At 40.4% G+C, this 18,057-nt stretch overlaps 1 protein-coding gene across 2 annotated transcripts in view; it reads right to left on the bottom strand.

Annotated features, from left to right (window-relative positions):
• CACNA2D3 (calcium voltage-gated channel auxiliary subunit alpha2delta 3) overlaps positions 1-18,057 on the bottom strand; it is a 726,617-nt gene that overhangs the window by 47,321 nt on the left and 661,239 nt on the right. For both annotated transcript variants that reach the window (XM_042453686.1, XM_042453685.1), the window contains 2 exons: positions 15,967-16,029; positions 9,602-9,672 (listed from right to left, as the gene is read on the bottom strand). In XM_042453686.1, the coding sequence (XP_042309620.1) occupies positions 9,602-9,672; positions 15,967-16,029 (134 nt within the window). The remainder of the gene's footprint in view (positions 1-9,601; positions 9,673-15,966; positions 16,030-18,057) is intronic.

Below are 18,057 nucleotides of genomic sequence, written 5' to 3' on the forward strand. Positions count from 1 at the left end.
GAGGAAATAGGGTTAAGTAGTGCAAAAATAAAAATGTGAGAAAAATAAGTAAGAAGGAAAAAACAGAGTGTACTCTATTTGACGCTCAAAAACTATTATTTGAATTCACATTAATGGTTTACATCTGGTCATGCCCAAGTTAAACATGCTTTGAGACAACTGATCTCAGTGGGAGAGTTAGGAGCTGTACAGACGGCTCATCAGGGGGGAGGGGGCAGGACAACACTCCTTTCCTAGCCAGATTGGGGCTGCGGTATGCAGTTGCTATACCCCCAATCTGGCCTTTTCGTGGTGCTGTGGAAAAGGTGCCATAGCTGCTGGCACCACGGCGTTTCAGCGCTCCTTTGGCACAGTGCATGTACATGCTGCACCAAGGGAGTGCCATGACACCTCCCACCGTGTGGTGGGGCACGCGCATCACACTGACGTGAGGGTGGAGTCAAGGCATGCAGCATGCAGCATGAAGTCGCACGCCCCCACTTTGCCCCAATGCCAGCATTTATTGCTGGTCTGTACAGCCTCTTAAACATTTTCTGAAATCTGTCTACATTTAATCAATAAGAATCAAGAATCTTAACTTCTGGTTTGACCATAGCCCTAAAACACATCTTTGCATTAAGAAATAAAATTATGTATGAAATATCTTGAGCCACCATGGTGTAATAGTTTGAACATTGGACTACTGCTCTGGAGACCAGGGTTTGAATCCCTGCTCAGCCATAGAAACCCACTGGGTCACCTTGGGCACCTCAGCCTTAGAGGTAGACCAAACTTTTATTGCCAAGAAAACCCCGTGATAGGTTTTCCTTAGGGTCACTATAAATTGGAAAGGACCTGGAAGCACACAGCAACAACAAATGAAGCATCCAAACCCAGATTTTCCCCTGATCTCTCAATTTATGGATAGTTCATACTTAGTGGGTAATCACAGCCTGAGCAGTGCTAATTTCTACAAAGTAAACTAAATTGACACTTATAGGCAGCCTTGGATTAGAACAACTTAAAATGATGGGAGTTTGTTTATTTAACTAGTACAATTTAAAATGATGGGAGGTTGTTGTTTTTTTTAACTAGTACAACTAAAAATGATGTGCGTTTTTTTTAATATCCCATGATATGAATTTTATAAATACACGTCAAGACATCACCTGACCAATGAAAGAAATGTGTTTAACTCTTCAGCCAACAAAACTCTCCACCAGTTTATCCACTTTACAGATTACAAAAATGGTTCAAAATACTCATTTGTGGTCTTTTTATGATGCCATTTTTATGGTGCAGTGAATAGACTGGTAGTTTTGGATAGGAGTAAGTCAGATACAAATTCATATAAAGCTTATATGGATGCTCAAAGGCTTCAAAAACTTGGGTAAAGGGAGTAGACTATTTGCACATTTTATTATGTTTGGGGGTTGTACAGTAAAGGGGAAGCAATTACTACATTAAAGGAAGCCCAGTAGTGTCCAGCAAGTGGCTTACTGTTTAAGAAAAGAAAATGTTAATAATAATAATAATAAATTTTATTTGTATACCGCTTTTCCATAGATCAAAGCGGTTTACAGACCAAAACATTAAAAACAATCATAAAAAAAGATAAAATCCACTAATACAAATTATACAACCTGAACACAACATCAACGTTTTGTTGTTGTTGTTGTACTGCCCTCCCTGACCCCATTCAGGCACCCAGTGATGATAAACCCTATTCTCCCATTCTCCACTGTTCTGTTTTTGGTCTGCTGCAAATTCAGACCCGTGACTTCCCTGGTTAGTCTATCCATTCGGCATGTGTTTCTCTCTCTTTGCTACACCTTCTACCTTTCCTAGCGTATGTTTTCTAATGATTCATGCCTTCTCATGATGTGGCCAAAGTACAACATCCTTAACTTAATAATCTTGGCTTCCAGGGATTGTTCAACTTGAGCTGTTCAAGGACCCATTTGTTTTTTTGCTTTTGGATGTAATGGTAACTCAACACATTTCTCCAGCACCATATTTCAAAGAATTTTTTATTTTTTTCTGTTGGCTTCCTTACTATCCAAGCTTTCACATTCATACATGATGATGGGGAATACCATAGCATGGATGACCAACTTGAGTTTTATATCTTTGGACTTTAGGATCTGTCAATTCTTTTCATAGCTTCCTTTTCAATTCCCAGTCTCTCTCATTTCTTGACTGCGTCTCAGTTCTTATCAATGTTGATCCAAGGTACAGTAAATCTAGTGATTTTGATTTCCTCATCACCTCAGACTCTGGCTATTTGCAAACCTCCCCTCTACCCCAGAACCAGACAGGGCGTGGAGTGGGATGTTTTAAAAAAGAGAGTACAGTTAACTGTGTTAAAGTTTTGGTTAAATGAATGAAATGCACATTTAAGGCAAATATACGTGGAAAAAATGCAAATTTGGGGGATAAAATATATTTTTTCCAAAAATATTCAGTTTGGTGTGGAATAGCAACGGAACATTTTCATCGCATGAATGAAAATGTGTGTCACAGATGGACTTAGACGATCTGCACTAGAGCCTCCTTATGGATTAACGCTCCTTCTGTAGTGATTTCATATCTTTTTTTTTCAAAACATACATTTGCTGCTAGCTGTTTCCTCTCCTGCTGATTATGCTAAAGAACACCCTAATTATCTTGCTTTCCCTCTGAACTAAATTTAAAATGCCAACCACCTAGGCTAAGCTTGGGGGTGTGTACTCTACATTTGTGTTTGCTTATATCATGCTAACGGATGATAATATTTAAAGATATCTGACATCACGGTGTAAATGCCACTAACACTATTATTTGCAATCAATACATCGTTTTTCTGAATAATAATATATATATATATATATTGGAAAACCTTTTGCTTCTTTAAAGGTGCCCGAGTTTTTCTCTCCTCTTGGACTTTCCCCCTTTAACTTCAGCTGACACTCAGTTGCTGCCAAATTGAGTTCAAAGTGCAGAAGCGATGTGCAATCACATAAGTCACGGGGGGAGGGGGAGAAGGGGCCAGAATCTTGCTTTACCCTGTTGTGGTTAATTTGTGACTAATGACAACCATGGGGAGGAGACACCTCCAAGAATCCTACCTCCCTGCAGGTCCTGCAGGCCACGTCCAGGCCCAGGGCCTCTCTGAGATGATTTAACCATCGGTGTGCGGTCTTCCTCTCTTTCTACTTCCTTCTATCTTTCCTAGCATCGTGGCCTTTTTCTATTATTCATTCTTTCCTTCATAATGGCCAAAGTATGAACAGCTTCAGTTTAATTATCTTGGCTTCCGGGATAGTTCAGGCCTGATCGTTCAGACCCATTTGTTTTCTTGGCCATCCATGGTCAGCACCACTCCCCAAATGAGTTGATTTCTTCTGTCGTCACGCCTTCAAATTTCACAAACCGTTCCCGCTTTCAGATCTGTCATGGTGATGTGGATACAATGGATTGGAGACTATCCTCACTATAAGTGTGTAATGTTTATGGTCTTAGTAACCTTTATGATCGTGTTCAGTTCTTTCATAGTTCCCTTGCACTCCTAGACCTTATTCTTGACTCCAGTCACATATTGATCAATATTGATCCAGGATGGAAAACTCTTCACTATTTCAATGCTCTCATTCTGTAGGAGTAATTTTGGTAGATCTTTCTGGCTATTATTTTTCCAGTAGGCTGAGCCTAGGAAAACTCCTGCAACCTTGGGAGCTTATCATTCTGCTTAAATGTCCCCGCATCCTCATCCAAATTCAAGCCTTAAATTGGGAGGCACCTAGGTCCTACCGCAAGGATTTTGCCGCCGAAGCCACTGGGTGAGTGCAGCCTGGGGTCCCCGGTGAGACTGTGGGCACATTTTTTCAAGTTGGAAAGTTCCCACCTTTAAAAATAAGCTGCGCGAGCTCAACAACCCATGTTGAAGCTGGGCTGTACTCATTCAGCGGCTTCAGCGCAAATCCTTGTGGTAGGACCTGGCTGCCTCAATGTAGGGTGAATTCAATGAGTAAACAGGTTATTTAAGTGGAGTGATACTTTAAATTAGAATTGCTGGCCACTTTACAATGCATTCTCCACCGGATGTCACAATGTGATTTACCCATTCCATTGATTTTGTGCCACATTTTTATTGGAAATAATAAATAGAGTTGTGACAAAATAATGCACCCAAAAGGCCAGACCAGAGCAGAAACGGTGGAGCAAACTAACCTACTTTTTATAGACATCCTGAAAAGTAAAAAAAAAAAAAAAAAAAAAAAAAAAAAAAAAAAAGCCAACAACACAAAACCCAAGGACTTAATTCTGCAATGTATTACAGGAGAAACGAAAAGTTGTCTGAAGTCAATTTAACTTCAAAGGGTTACTAACAGCTCAGGTTAAAGCAGAAAGTTACAAGAGAGTTTGCAGTGTGATGTTCTGTAGGCATATCACATTCCCCTCCAAAAAAAAAAGTCCAGCTACCTTCCGAAAGAGACATCTAAGATATTTACATGAATGGAAGGTCTTAGAATAAGAGATTATCTTAACTCATTGACAGATATTCAACATATTAAATCAATTTCAAAAACTTAGGCTTATATTGCCAAGAAGGACTTTGTGAATAAGCCATTTGAGCAATAGTGGAAAATTTTGTGCATGGATTTTTAATTTTGAATAATATCTGGAGGCATATAATATGGCCAAGAATTTTAAATGTCTCAATAAAAAAATCTAGATCAAAGTGACTTCCACTTTGGAAGGAAACTTTTTAAAGGAAGGGGTAAAACATTTGGAATAGTAGAAATATACCTATTGACAAATGTTTCAGTTCCAAAGACAGAAAACTCATGCAATGTCTGCTTTTATTTATAGCATAAATCCCATCTATTTTTTTCCACAATATATGGCAATGGTTGTATTTTTGTGAATAAGGCAAATTTTACTAAGCATTGGACTACAACTATGAAGACCAGATTTTGATTCCTTCCTCAGTCATGGAAATCTAGTAGGGGGCCGTGAAGACCACCCCCAAGGGGCAGCGTGCAGCTGCTAAAAGTGGCTCCTTTTTGCATCCTGGAAAGCGTGTGATAGCCATGGCACCGCAGCTGTAAAGCATTCCTTGGGTGCTATGTTGTGTGGATGCAGCGCCAGAGGAGCGCTGTGATTCCACACACTGTGTGGAGCGGCACACAGTATCATCATGTCCTGGGGGCAGAGCCGGGGCATGTGTCATGTGAATGCCATGCCCTGACTCCACTCCCAAGCCAGCCTTAATGGCCGGTCTGCACAAGGTGACCTAGGTGATCTTGGGTGAGTCATATACAGTGGGTCCTTCCCTTATGCAGGGACGGCAATCTGTGTATGCTTGCACCCCATTGCAAACAATGGGGTGTGTAGTTGTGGCTCAGGGCAGTGCACACATCATTTCTTGTCACACGGCTTCCACGTAAGCTGGAAGCTGCATATAATGTACCCGCATATGGCATGGGTGCACTGTACTCTCATCCCTAGAATACCCCATAATAGGTTTGCCATAGGGTAACCATGAATCAGCATCAACATGAAGGAACACAGCAGCAGCAGCAGCAACAACAACAACTGAAAAAGAATTGTTCTTATCTCTCAAACTAGTCAGTATTTTGACTTCCTAATGGATTCTGTGCATTTACCAGATTTAGGAATAGTCAACTTGAGTTTTTCCAGAATTTGATGGGTATCCTACAGTAGCAGCTGCCTTTGAGACCTAGATTCCATTGATTTCTACCAGAGGGAGGACAGAGGTGATCATTTTTGCTAATTCTTCCTTTTCCTTGGAGGCTGCTGAAAAGCTCCTTCATAGTTGGCAGCCATCTGGAAAAATGTGGAAAGTGATGGAACGGACTGCAGGAAAGGGTTACATTGTCTCCTCTCCTTCCTGCAATACAAGTTTCAGCTAGATCCCAATAATAATAATAATAATAATAATAATAATAATAATAATAATAGTAATAATATATTTAGCATACATATTCAGTGCTTGTTAGGAATGGCTAAAAGATGTCTTGAAGGTGGCTATAAAGATGAAGTAGGGAGCAACTGGGAAATTAGCATTTTGGTCCCAAATGGAAGTCTGCATTCAGAGAAAGAGGAGAGAAAAAAACCCTACTGCTGAATCAGAGGTCCAGTTAATGGCTCCTGTGTCCCTTTTGTAGTGTATTAAAGCCAATGCTTATACCTTTAAGGAAACCCAGACTATGGAAACCACTATAAATAGGTTGTGAAATCCAGCTCCAACACAGATGTTGTAAAAGAAAGAAAAAAAGGAGAAAGACATGAAGATCAGAGGATTTTTTAAAAAAAGTAGTAGTAAGATTTGAGACTGGTCTTGTAATCTGGCAAGAGTCTTACAGTTGTTCCAGAAATACAAAATGAGTTTATTTTAGCACACCAGTGCAATGCTTTAAACAACGGGGTGCCCATTACTATAACACCACTATAGGAAATATTGGTTGCTATGTAGTTAGAGTCTGGTGAAAATGAGAGCTTTGGGGCACAAGCTTCATGGCTTCCATGTGCTGGCCCTGTTTATAGCAATCTTCTCTGCTGCACATGCAAAACAAAGCAGAACACAGATAAACTATTTTGGCTGGGGGAAAAAGCAGACTGCCTGTTGTGGCTGTCTCCACATAGCTGAGGTCCATGTGGAAACTGTGCTTGAAAATGATATTTCTGACCTATGTGGACCAGCTGGATGAAGTAGTTACTTCCTCACATCACTGTGGGGGTTTCCTTAAGGGTCAGCAGGTGTGACAACTGACCACAGTCACCTACTTGATATGACACTTGGTTCCTGAGTATAGCTGTTATTGTTGCAGTACGGAAACTTCACCATGTGGAACCATTAGGCAAGCTGCAGCCCATCCATATGAATAGGCCCTAAGTGACTATTTGTATATCTATTTTTCAAAGGGGAAAGGAATCAGACAAGGTCTACAATGCAGCTGGGTTATTTTAAAGACCTACAGCACTTCTGTTTGCTTTTTACTTTATAACAATTATTATCTGTTGCAAGGGGGGAAGAAGCAGGAGGCTTACTGAGTAAAAGTATACCTTTTCGAATTTATCTCCTTTAAAAAAAAATCCCCAGCAATGTTCAGCTCCTGGTGTTTAAACAGCCAGCTCATTTTCTTTTTATGCTATTTTGCAGCATGGAGCATGGTACTTCTCAGCTAGCAATTCTGAACCTAGCAGTTTTTCAAGCTCTGACTCTAAATCCTTGAATGATTTCATATTAGATACCAGTGCCATGAAGATGGGTTTCATCATTTTAGCCATAGGGAATCTTTTCACCTCATTTATGTTATCCATATTTCAGTAAAGCACCCTGCAAAAACATAGGGAAGCAGAAGCTTCCTTAAAACTACATGAAGTAATGTTTTAAGTAATCCACTGTAGCACATTTGGAACCCACAGAGCTATTGGCTGGAGGGGTTAAGATATAGCATCTGTGTCTCTTCACCTGCTGGGAGGATCTTTACAGGGCATGCTCACCCCTAATGTCTTGGTTATGCCTACACAAAGCTCCACTGATACACACTGGCAGTATTCCTGCTACTGATAGGCCCAAACACAGGCATTCAGAATGTGAAAGAATCTCAAGATCTGCGGGAACCAAAGCCACTCTTTCCTTTCGAGAGACCCCTGGATTACTTTCCTGAGCCATATTTAACCATTCCCTCCTCCAGTGCTTTGAATTGTGGGATGAATCCCCAGAATAATGACCCACTCATCTAAAATGCCAGTGAAAGTCATCCCTCCATTACACAACTACCCTTGGCAGAGTTTTGGAAGTGGCAGATGATCCATCACTTTGCTTCCCACTCAGATCACTTTGGTTAGGTCTGCATATCATCACCTTGAACATTTTGGCAAGGCAAGATATAAAGATTTTAACATAAGTTGTAATTTATTTGAAATAAGATATGCTTGCTAGCTGACTAGGACTGCTGGGATTTGCAGTTCAACATCTGAAAGGCCAAGACAATTTCTATTCCAGGAATAGAACAAGAGACATTTTCAACAGTCAATTGCTAGCCCAAAGCCTTCCCTGAAGCAAAGCTAAGCAGGATTCTTCCTGAGGCTTGAAATGATGTTAGACCAAATCCTGCTCCTTGCAAGAGAATGTGAGTGTCTTTGGAGGGATGATAGAACCCCCACCCAAGTGTGGATCATGGTGTAACTTCAAACAAACAAACACCTAGAAAATACACTTATAGAATAAAAACTTGAACATTTCTTTCATGATTCTTCAACCCTGTATGAGTAGGCTGAGCATGCAGATGGGAGGCAAACTTACAGAGTGAAATGTGTCCTTAAATGGATACTCACAAGAAAGGCTCCACTGAGCCACAAAAATCACTGGGTGAACTTGATTCCATCCATCTCAGCCTAGACTACCTTGTAGGCTTGTGTATATGCAAAAGGATCTTGCCACACCTTTGAGACTAGCAATATGAAAGGAGTTGTAGCATGAGAATTTGTGAACTCATGTGAAACAGATGGGGAGAAAGAAATGGCTTCCAGCCATTTTGGAGACATGCTGATTAGACGACACATGCCTCTCAAGTGGCTGGAAGCTGTGCTGAAGTTGAACTCTGGTCCTTTGGACTGGAACAAAAAGGAGCTGAGACAATCTGATTCCTGTTGGACCCTGCATGCATGGTCCTCCTTGGGAGTGGACCATATGGTCAGCAGGGTTCAGACCTGCTTCTGGTCAGAGCAGATTTGGGTTGCTCTTTCCCACCCATTTGCTACCAACCCTCAGGCTCTCTGAATTGTAGGCTTACGTATGAGACTTGTTTGAAGAATTATTACATACACCATCCAATAAAGCAGTGGTTCCCAGCCAGTGTGTCAGGACCCCTTTGGGGGTCGAACAACCCTTTCACAGCAATGAAAATAAATTTATGGTTGGGGGTCACCACAACATGAGGAACTGTATTAAAGGATCACAGCATTAGGAAGGTTGAGAACCACTGCAATAAAGGGAGATGGGAGATGGAAGGCTAGGCATGTAGCCAGAGAGAGTTGGGGAGGGGGGAGGAAGAGAGAGAGAAATGGAGAGGGGTGTTCATCCAATATTTGTGCTGTTCTTTAATCATCTCTGCTAACGTGGATGCTGAAACCTTTCAGATACATTGTAGTGCTCTTTCCTCTCTGTCCTTGGACTAGAACCAACCTGAGAGATTATGTTGTCTGACGCAAACAGCAAGACAGTGCCTCACTTTGCCAGCTCTACCTACACTCCTGATGGAAATAGAGTAAGAGCACTTTGCAAAACAATTGACCACCCTGCTCATAATACTTAGATCAAGAAATATGGAAGTTAATGGAAGTGAATACAATGCCCTAATGAGATCACTATTTTGGTGTTTAAGAGCAATACAACATTTGAGCTGTAATGGAAATAGTCCAAATATTATTGCCACACTGCTTTGGGGTTTGTTCTGGATAGAAATAAACAATGCTGACATCAGTTTGTTGACATCTGTTTGAACATACTAAGGGAACTTAAACACAAAGAGTAAGATAAGCAAGTAAAAAAAAAATCCTTCCTTGCTTTTCTTTAATTGAAGCAAAGGACAGTGAGTAGAAAACATTTTACCTTTTAAAGGAGCCCATTATTAGCAATTTGTTCATCACAGCACCCTCAATCTCACCAAAGAAACTTCCAGTCTATAGGAGAAAACATAATAATGTCCAAAATGTGCATAAATGCAAATCTAAATTAGTTACCATTTCAAGTGGCATTCTCTGCCAAACGATCAGAGGAGCTTCGACAGCTATGTAATGAAGTTTTAAAGGCTACTTCTCTTTCATAAAAATTGAAAAGGATTTAACTGTCAGGGCAAGTTATAGGGATTACAAAATAATCCCTTGAGCAGATGTGAGAGCTTACACAATAGACAGAGGTTCATTGCATAACATCTAATGTTGAAAATAAAAATTAAAAAAATTGCACTCAACTCTAAAGCTTGTAAAGAAAATACTCTAATCTGAGCATAAATCCATGTGATTAAAATTGTGCTCCATTCAAATATAAACAGGGTTTGAAGGATTTCCTAAATAAATCATAAAAAATATTTTTAACATAATTATTGTATGACCTGTTTAAACCTCTGCATTATCAGACATATAAATTGTTTATATCCTCTTTCTATTTGAATAGCTTCATACTGGGGAGTGGCCTATTTTGTCTTTGTTCACCAAATTAAAAAAACCCAGATAATAATAAAGATATATTTTGGATAAGAAAACAAACATTTGTGTTATGGATTTTCTGGACAATCCTGAAGTGTCTTGATATCTTCTAGCAAGTTGTTAAAGTCCTGGCTATATGCACTGAAGTGTCACTTCATACAAACCCTTGAGTACAAAAGAATTACTCACATTTTGTCTATGCCTTAACAGAATAATTCCAAAATGTTTGTAGGAAGAAAGGGCACTGCATGATTCTACAGATTTTGTTGTAATGAAATCCTGATACTACTGCAAATGATAGATTTGGCCTCATATACATACCTGGGAGCTTCCTGGCAAAGAAATTACAAACAAAGCCAAAAATGGAAGCATTTCTTTGATTGAACAATAAACAATGCCTTCTATATCCAAAGTATTTGGATATGTAAAGCCTGATAGGAGCAAGGAGAAAATTGTATTTTATTGCCTGACCACATTAGGTTTAGTGGTTCAGTGGGACTATCTAAACAATGAATTTAAGGAGCATAGAATGTAAGAAATTACTGGTAGATAACTCCAGACAACAGAACTTCTTCAGATTTGAATGAACAAACCCTATATAATTCGTAGGGAAAAGCCCTGATACTTTAAACCACATCTCACTTGTGTTATCTGGACATAACATGTTACAAGTAACAATGTTATTTATAACAAGTGGTTTTTGGAGAGGTAAAATTAATAATAATAGTTTTTATTTATATTTCCCGCCTCTCCCTACAGATCGAGGTGGGATTACATCAATAAAAATACAATTCAATATAAAAAAAAAGTCAATAAAATCTTAATACTATTAATTCGATAAAATAACTATATCAACATCTAATTTCATATAATCATACTCAGAGTAGAGTGTCTTCTTATGATCTCTTATAGAAGGTTAGGAGGGTAGGCTCGCCGGAAGAGATCTGTCTTAAGTGCCTTCTTAAAGGCATCTAAGGTGATGATAAGGCAGATCTCTTCCAGTAAGCTATTCCACCGTTTGGGGGCCATGGCAGTAGTTATTATTAACCTGGTCTTTGGATGCTCTAATAAGTTCTTCTCAGATGTTCTGAGAGTGTAGGGTGAATCGTGTAGGGAGAGGCATTCCCTCCAGTAACTTGGCCCCAAGCCATGTAGTGCTTTAAAGGTAATAACCAACACTTTGTACTGGGCTCAGAAGCTAATAGGCAGCCAGTGAAGATATTTTAACACCGGTGTTAAGTGGTCCGATCTTGAGGTTCCCATGACCAGTCTGGCTGCCGCATTTTGAACTAGTTGAAACTTCTGAACTTGGTGCAAAGGTAGCCCCATGTAGAGCACATTGCAGAAATCTAAACAAGAGATTACCAGTACATGTACCACTGCTTCAAGCTCCTTTCGGTTCAGGTAGGGATGCAGTTGGCATATCAACAGAAGTTGGTACCAAGCACTTCTGACCATTGCATCCACTTGGGATGATAACTGTAGAGATGGGTCCAGGAGAACTCCCAAACTGCGAACTTGGTCCTTTAGGGATAGTGTGACCCCGTCCAGGACTGGTTGACAAAATTCTGTCCCTGGATTTGGGGTACCTATTGCAAGTACCTCTGCTTTCTCTGGATTCAGTTTGAGTTTGTTTTCCCTCATCCAGTCCATTACCGACCCAAAGCAGGCATCCAGAGGAGAGATGCCATCCTTAGTCACTGCAACAGTCGGAAACACAGAGAAATAGATTTGGGTGTCACCAGCATACTGATAACACTGTGCCCCGTGTTTCCAGATGATCTCTCCCAGCAGCTTTATGTAAATGTTAAACAGCATGGGGGACAAAAGGGCGCCCTAAGGAACACCAGATGTCAGCTCTCTTTTAGAAGAGCAGCTGTCCCTCAGCCTCACCATCTGGAATCTAGCCGAGAGGTAGGAATGGAGCCACTGGAGTGCAGTGCCCCAATGCCCAACTCCCTCAGGCGCTCCAGAAGGATACCATGGTCTATGGTATCGAAAGCCACTGAGATGTCCAAGAGCACCAACAAGGTCACATTTCCACTGTCGATGCCCAGACGGAGATCATCGAGTAAGGCGACCATGGCAGTTTCAACTCTGTATCCCACCCTGAAGCCGGTTTGACATGGGTCCATATAATTGGCTTCATCCAAGACAGCTTAGAGTTGGAAGGTAACTACCCTCTCAATCACTTTGCCCAGAAATGGTAAAAGGGAGATCAGTCTGTAATTATTTCTCATCAGGGGGTCTAGGGAGGGTTTTTTTTAGAAGCGGTTTGACTATTGCTTGTTTTAATTTGGATGGAAATATTCCCTCCTTGAAATATGCATTGATTATAAATTGTAATAATGTTTTATTGCATCCACTCCCTGAACGATCAGCCTCGGTGGGCAAGGATTGAGAGGGCACGTTGTCCTCCTTATACTTTCAAGGAGCTTGTCCACTTCATCGGTATTTACAAACTTGAAATGATCTAGTTAAACACAGTCTGTAGAGTCACTGGACACCTCTCTTACTGTTTCTGTTATAAGGCCTGCGTCCAGATCAGCCTTTATCTGATCCTTTATCCATTTGGTCCTGTTATTTTCTACAGCAGGCTATAGTTGGTTCTAATAACAGGTTCAGGGTGGGAGGCAAATGAAGACATAATGAGAATGGGTTGTTTTTTTTAAACTTGACAGCTAGTAAAATTATACTTTTTAAAATTTAAGTAAGGCATAACTCCTTGAGCATTGGCCTTGGGGGAGATCTTAACAATTTTAGCATTTTGAAGTGTATATCTTTTTTAAAAAACCTTTAAAATAACTGAATCTAACACATTATTAACTAGCATGTTACATTTTAAGAAAGTAATTATGAATGGAGGTGGTTGTTTCAGGTTTTGTCCACACAAAATACCCAATTTGAAAAAAAAAAACAAAAACATTTGGGACAGGGGTTGAGGGATTTGAGGGTCTCTTGTAGGGTTGTGTCCCATAAGCTACACATTCTTCAGCCCTGTATTGCCCCTACAATTGTTTGTTATGAATCACAGAATCTTAGAGTTGGAAGAAACCACAAGGACCAACCAGACCAAATCCCTGACATGCAAGAATGCACAATCAAAGCACTCTTGACAGATGGCCATCCAGACTCTTTAAAAAAACCTCCAAAGAAGGAGACTCCTCTGAGGCAACATATTCCACTAATGTTTAGTTGGAATGGTCCAAAACACATAGCAGAAATAATCCAGTTTGAGACCAATTTAACTGCCCTAACTCAGTGATAGGGAATTCTGGGATATGTAGTTTTGTGAGACATTTAGCTTATTTGTCAGAGAGCTCTGGTGCCAAAATAAACTACATTTCCCAGGATTCCCTAGCACTGAGCCAGGCAGTTAAAGTGGTCTCAAACTGGAGTATTTCTGCAGCGTGTTTTGAACCTATGTCCTCAAACCTCTGATGAAAAGATAATGTGTTCTCATGTTATTAGGCTCTACTGACCTCAGAAAGCTAAGATAACAATCTGGATGAAACTGATTATCTAGATCCATTTCAGTCTGGCTCCAGACTTGGCTATGGGATGGAGACAGCTTTGGTCACCTTGGTGGATGACCTATGCAAGGAGCTGGACAGAGGGAGTGTGTTCCTGTTGGTCCTGCTGGATTTCTCAGTGGCATCTGATATCAGCCATTAGGGCTGAAGGGCGGGATATAAATACCTAAATAAATAAAAATAAATAAATAAATAAATAAATATCACTGACCATGGTATCCTTCTGGGCCACCTCTGTGAGATGGGACTTGAGGGCACTGTTATGCAATGGTTCGAGTCTTCCTTGGAGAAGGTGGTGTTGTGGGACTCCTGTTCGACCCCATGGCCATTGGCCTGTGGGGTCCCTAAGGGTTCTGCTTTGTCTCTCATGTTATTCAGCATCTGCATGAAACTGCTGGGAGAGGTCATCCAGAGTTTTGAGGTGAGATGTCACCAGTATGTGGATGACACTCATCTCTATCTCTCCTTTCCATCTGACTCCAAGGAAGCTGTCTCTGTACTGAATCAGTGTCTGCTGACAGTAAGGGACTGGATGAGGGCAAACAAATTGAAACTTAATTCAGACAAGACTGAGGTGCTCCTGGTTAGTCATAAGGCAGATCAAGGAATAGGGACCTTGCCTCTGCTGGATGGGATTACACTCCCTCTAAAATCTCATGCTCGCAGTTTGGGTTTCCTCCTGGACTCCACTAGTCTGGAGGCCCAGGTCTCAGCAGTAGCCAAGAGTGCATTTGCACAGTTAAAACTAGTGTGCCAACTGTGTCCTGTGTCCATTTCTTGAGATGCCAATTCTGGCTACAGTGACACATGTCTTGATTACATCTTGTTTAGACTACTGTAACACACTCTTTGTGGAACTGCCTTTGGAAACTCTTCGGAGCCTTGAGTGGGTTCAAAACGCAGCAGCCAGAATGATGACTGGAGCCAGTTACATGGAGCATATAACTCCTGTATTAAAATAGCTTCACTGACTACTGGTTAATTTCCAGGCACAATTCAAAGTTCAGGTCATGACCTATGAAGTCCTTCACAACTTAGGTACAGACTGTTTGAGAGACTGTATCTCCCCATACAAACCAGCTAGAGCCCTAAAATCTTCTGGGGAAGGCTTTCTTTAAGTCCTGCCACCATCTCAGGCTCATTTGGGGAGGACAAGAAAAAGAGTCTTCTCAGTGGCTGCTCCCACCCTCTGGAACACTCTTCCATGGGACGCTAGGCTCCCTGCTTGCTTTTTGCCTCCCTGCTTTCTTTTTGCTAGCAAGCCAAAACATTTTTATTCAAGCAAGCTTTTTAATGGAGTATGTATTTAAATGACATTTTAACTTGGTATGCTTAATGTTAATTGTTTAAGTGAACTCAAATGATGTATCACAGGACCTTATCAATCTATTGTGTAGCCTGTTTATATGTGGCCATTGTTCTCTTACAATGCTCTATCCAAATTAGCTTGAGAAGTTTTAAAATATTTACTAAAGGCACCTCTGATCTTGGAAGGTAAGCAGGTTAAGCTGTGGTTAGCATTTGGATGAGAGACAGCCAATGAATACCAGATGTTGTAGACTATATTTCTGAAGAAGGAACTAGCAAAAAGACCTCTGAGTATTCCTTCCCTATGAAAACCCTATGAAATTCATGGGGTCACCATAAATTGGCAGGCAACTTAAAGGCACACACATAGAGAGTTATATGCTGGTTATAAAATTGTCTGAAATTTCTACATGTAAGCAGTGCTAATCCACATTTTTCAGTCATGCACTGCAAACTGTAGTCTTTCATTTTCAGTAATTCTCCTTGCATATTCATTAAGAAACTAAAAAAGTGCTGTACAAAGCCATGAGCAAATTTTAACACTGGTTGTTAATTGTTGTGATTTGTTTTGTTCAACTACAACTGCCACAGTTCACAAAAAGTAAGCACAAACCTTTCTCTATTCAGAAAAAGACTGAGGAAAAATGTCCCCCTCGAGGTAAAAATTCCACAAGAGTGACAGACATGTCTGGAGAAAAGGATTCTATAAATTAAAGTTTTTATGAGCTTAAAAGCAGACCCACCCTACTGTGAGGAAGAAATTATTTTGGACCCCCAGAAAGGTAAGCTACTTGCTTTGAGGCAGAGGGGTTTTTTTGTTTGTTTTTAAATCTTTTAATCTCATGCTAGCCATTCCTTCAGAACAGATAATTCACAAAACATATTTTGTATGGCTAGATACTTTAAAAGGGAGAAAAAGTCCACATACCTGTGTATAGTCTTCTGAAACTAATATAAACCCATTATTATCAATGAGGTAACAGTTGATATTCTGTAAAATATAATGAGCTGAGTTTAGATGTTTGATTTCAGTGATCAGAACAATTCACTGTATATATATATATATGAGAAAGAAAATGCTTCATTCATATGCAACAGTAAATGAGGCAGTCTGTATTTGTGTTTATTGACCAGGGGCATAGGAATAACATGCCAGGCTTTCAAAGAGAGCATTTGTTTGATAAACAAATCTAGGTATAACACAGGCAAATCTTACTGAGAAGTAAGAAATAACTTGAAGAGATAAGACAGATATATGACACTGCACAGCATCAAAACGGATGTGGATTTCATGGACTTGAATTGTACCTTTTTCCCTATGTAAATGCAAGAAAATTCTATTCAGGAAAGAAAAGGTGCATTCACTGGAGGACCTCATTGATAAATGAAGCAAAACCCTAAGATCTAAGCCATAGTATGTAGCTTTGTACATTGCCATATATGCATTAGGTTAGAATGCTTTTAGATGACAGGTGTATGCATGGGTTCCACTTGTTAAGGATGGAAAACAACATTGTGATGAGCACAGAATTATCTGGAAGAATCTCTTAATCTCACTAAATTCTGAACATATCAGCCATCAGTGAAGAAACTCAAATTTGACCAATGAGAAAGTAAAATGTTTGGAGACAGAGACCTGAATTCTACTGTTAATTCCCAACCTACATAGTGGGATCTACCTACTTCTTGACTCACCAGTTTCACAGTTGATTCAGTGACTGTACTGTAGTTGGGATCAACCAATAGGATTTGTAACTTTTTAGTCCAAAGCACACTGCAGAAATAATCCAGTTTGAGACCACTTTAACTGGCATGGCTCAATGCTAGGGAATTCTGGGAACTGTAATACTGTGAGACATTTAGCCTTCTCTTTCAGAGAGCTCTGGAGCCACAATAAATTACAGTTCCCAGGATTCCCTAGCACTGAGCCAGGACAGTTAAAGTGGTCTCACACTGGATTATTTCTGTAGTGTCTTTTGGATCTTCATTACAAAAGAGTAAATACAGAAACTACAAACAGTTCAGAAATATCAATGGTGATAACGTTAGATTTCACTGTCTCCTAAAAGGTTTACTCAGATTCATGTGTGCTTTTGGACAGTGGCTAATATAAACTGTCCACCTAAACTGGCAATGTCTCGACCATTTAGAGGCACCAGAGACCTCCTTTACAGATCCAAGGATAGCCAGGTTGTTGCCAAACCGCGGAAACCAATTTTGAAACAGAAAGGTTCATATTGGAAGGTATCCTCCCCATTACATTCTTGCTGACCACAGTTCACCAAACATATTGTGTCAACAAAAATGTTCACACTCATATGTTTACAAAATATGTGTGTGAACAAGGAAAGGCTGTGTGCATGGTGGAGATGGCACTGGCAGGGCTGTACCACTTGGCATTGATTTACTGTTCACCTTGACCTAGGGCTTGTCTGCACTGGCCAGGATACTCCATGGGCAGCCTGGAGTATCCTGGCCCCACAACTACTCCATTCCCCCCTATTACCTGGCCCTCTGTTTCCACATTGCAGGAGCTGTTTGCTTGAGCATTCTACCTGGCTGCCTGGAGCATTTGCTACTGCTGTGAGTCACTCACTTCTGAGGTAAGAATGAGTTTCCCAGTGATAATCACATGCTGAGTACCTCATTCTGACCTAAGAACAAATGACCTGTGGCAACAGTTGACATGCTGAGTGACCCAGAGGGATGCCTGTGCAAACAGCCATCACACTGCAGAAACTGTGAGCTCCAGATCTTTCCAGAAGAGCTGAAGAAATGAGTAAATTTTAAAATGTCTTTTAACTCTATTTTGTTCCGTTTCTGGTGTAGGATGTGCTAGATATCATTAGGATTGCCTGCACCAGAAATGGAGTTTGGGCCATGCATCATCTGAACAGGACAACACCAGAATGGGAGAGGGGCTCTTTGGCTCATGTAGAAAAGGCCACAGCCATAAGAATACAATTATAAATTTAACTTCGTTCTTCTTTTTACCAACAACAAAAACCCTTATTACAAC

The sequence above is a fragment of the Sceloporus undulatus genome, chromosome 2, assembly GCF_019175285.1.
Source record: "Sceloporus undulatus isolate JIND9_A2432 ecotype Alabama chromosome 2, SceUnd_v1.1, whole genome shotgun sequence".
NCBI lineage: Eukaryota > Metazoa > Chordata > Lepidosauria > Squamata > Phrynosomatidae > Sceloporus > Sceloporus undulatus.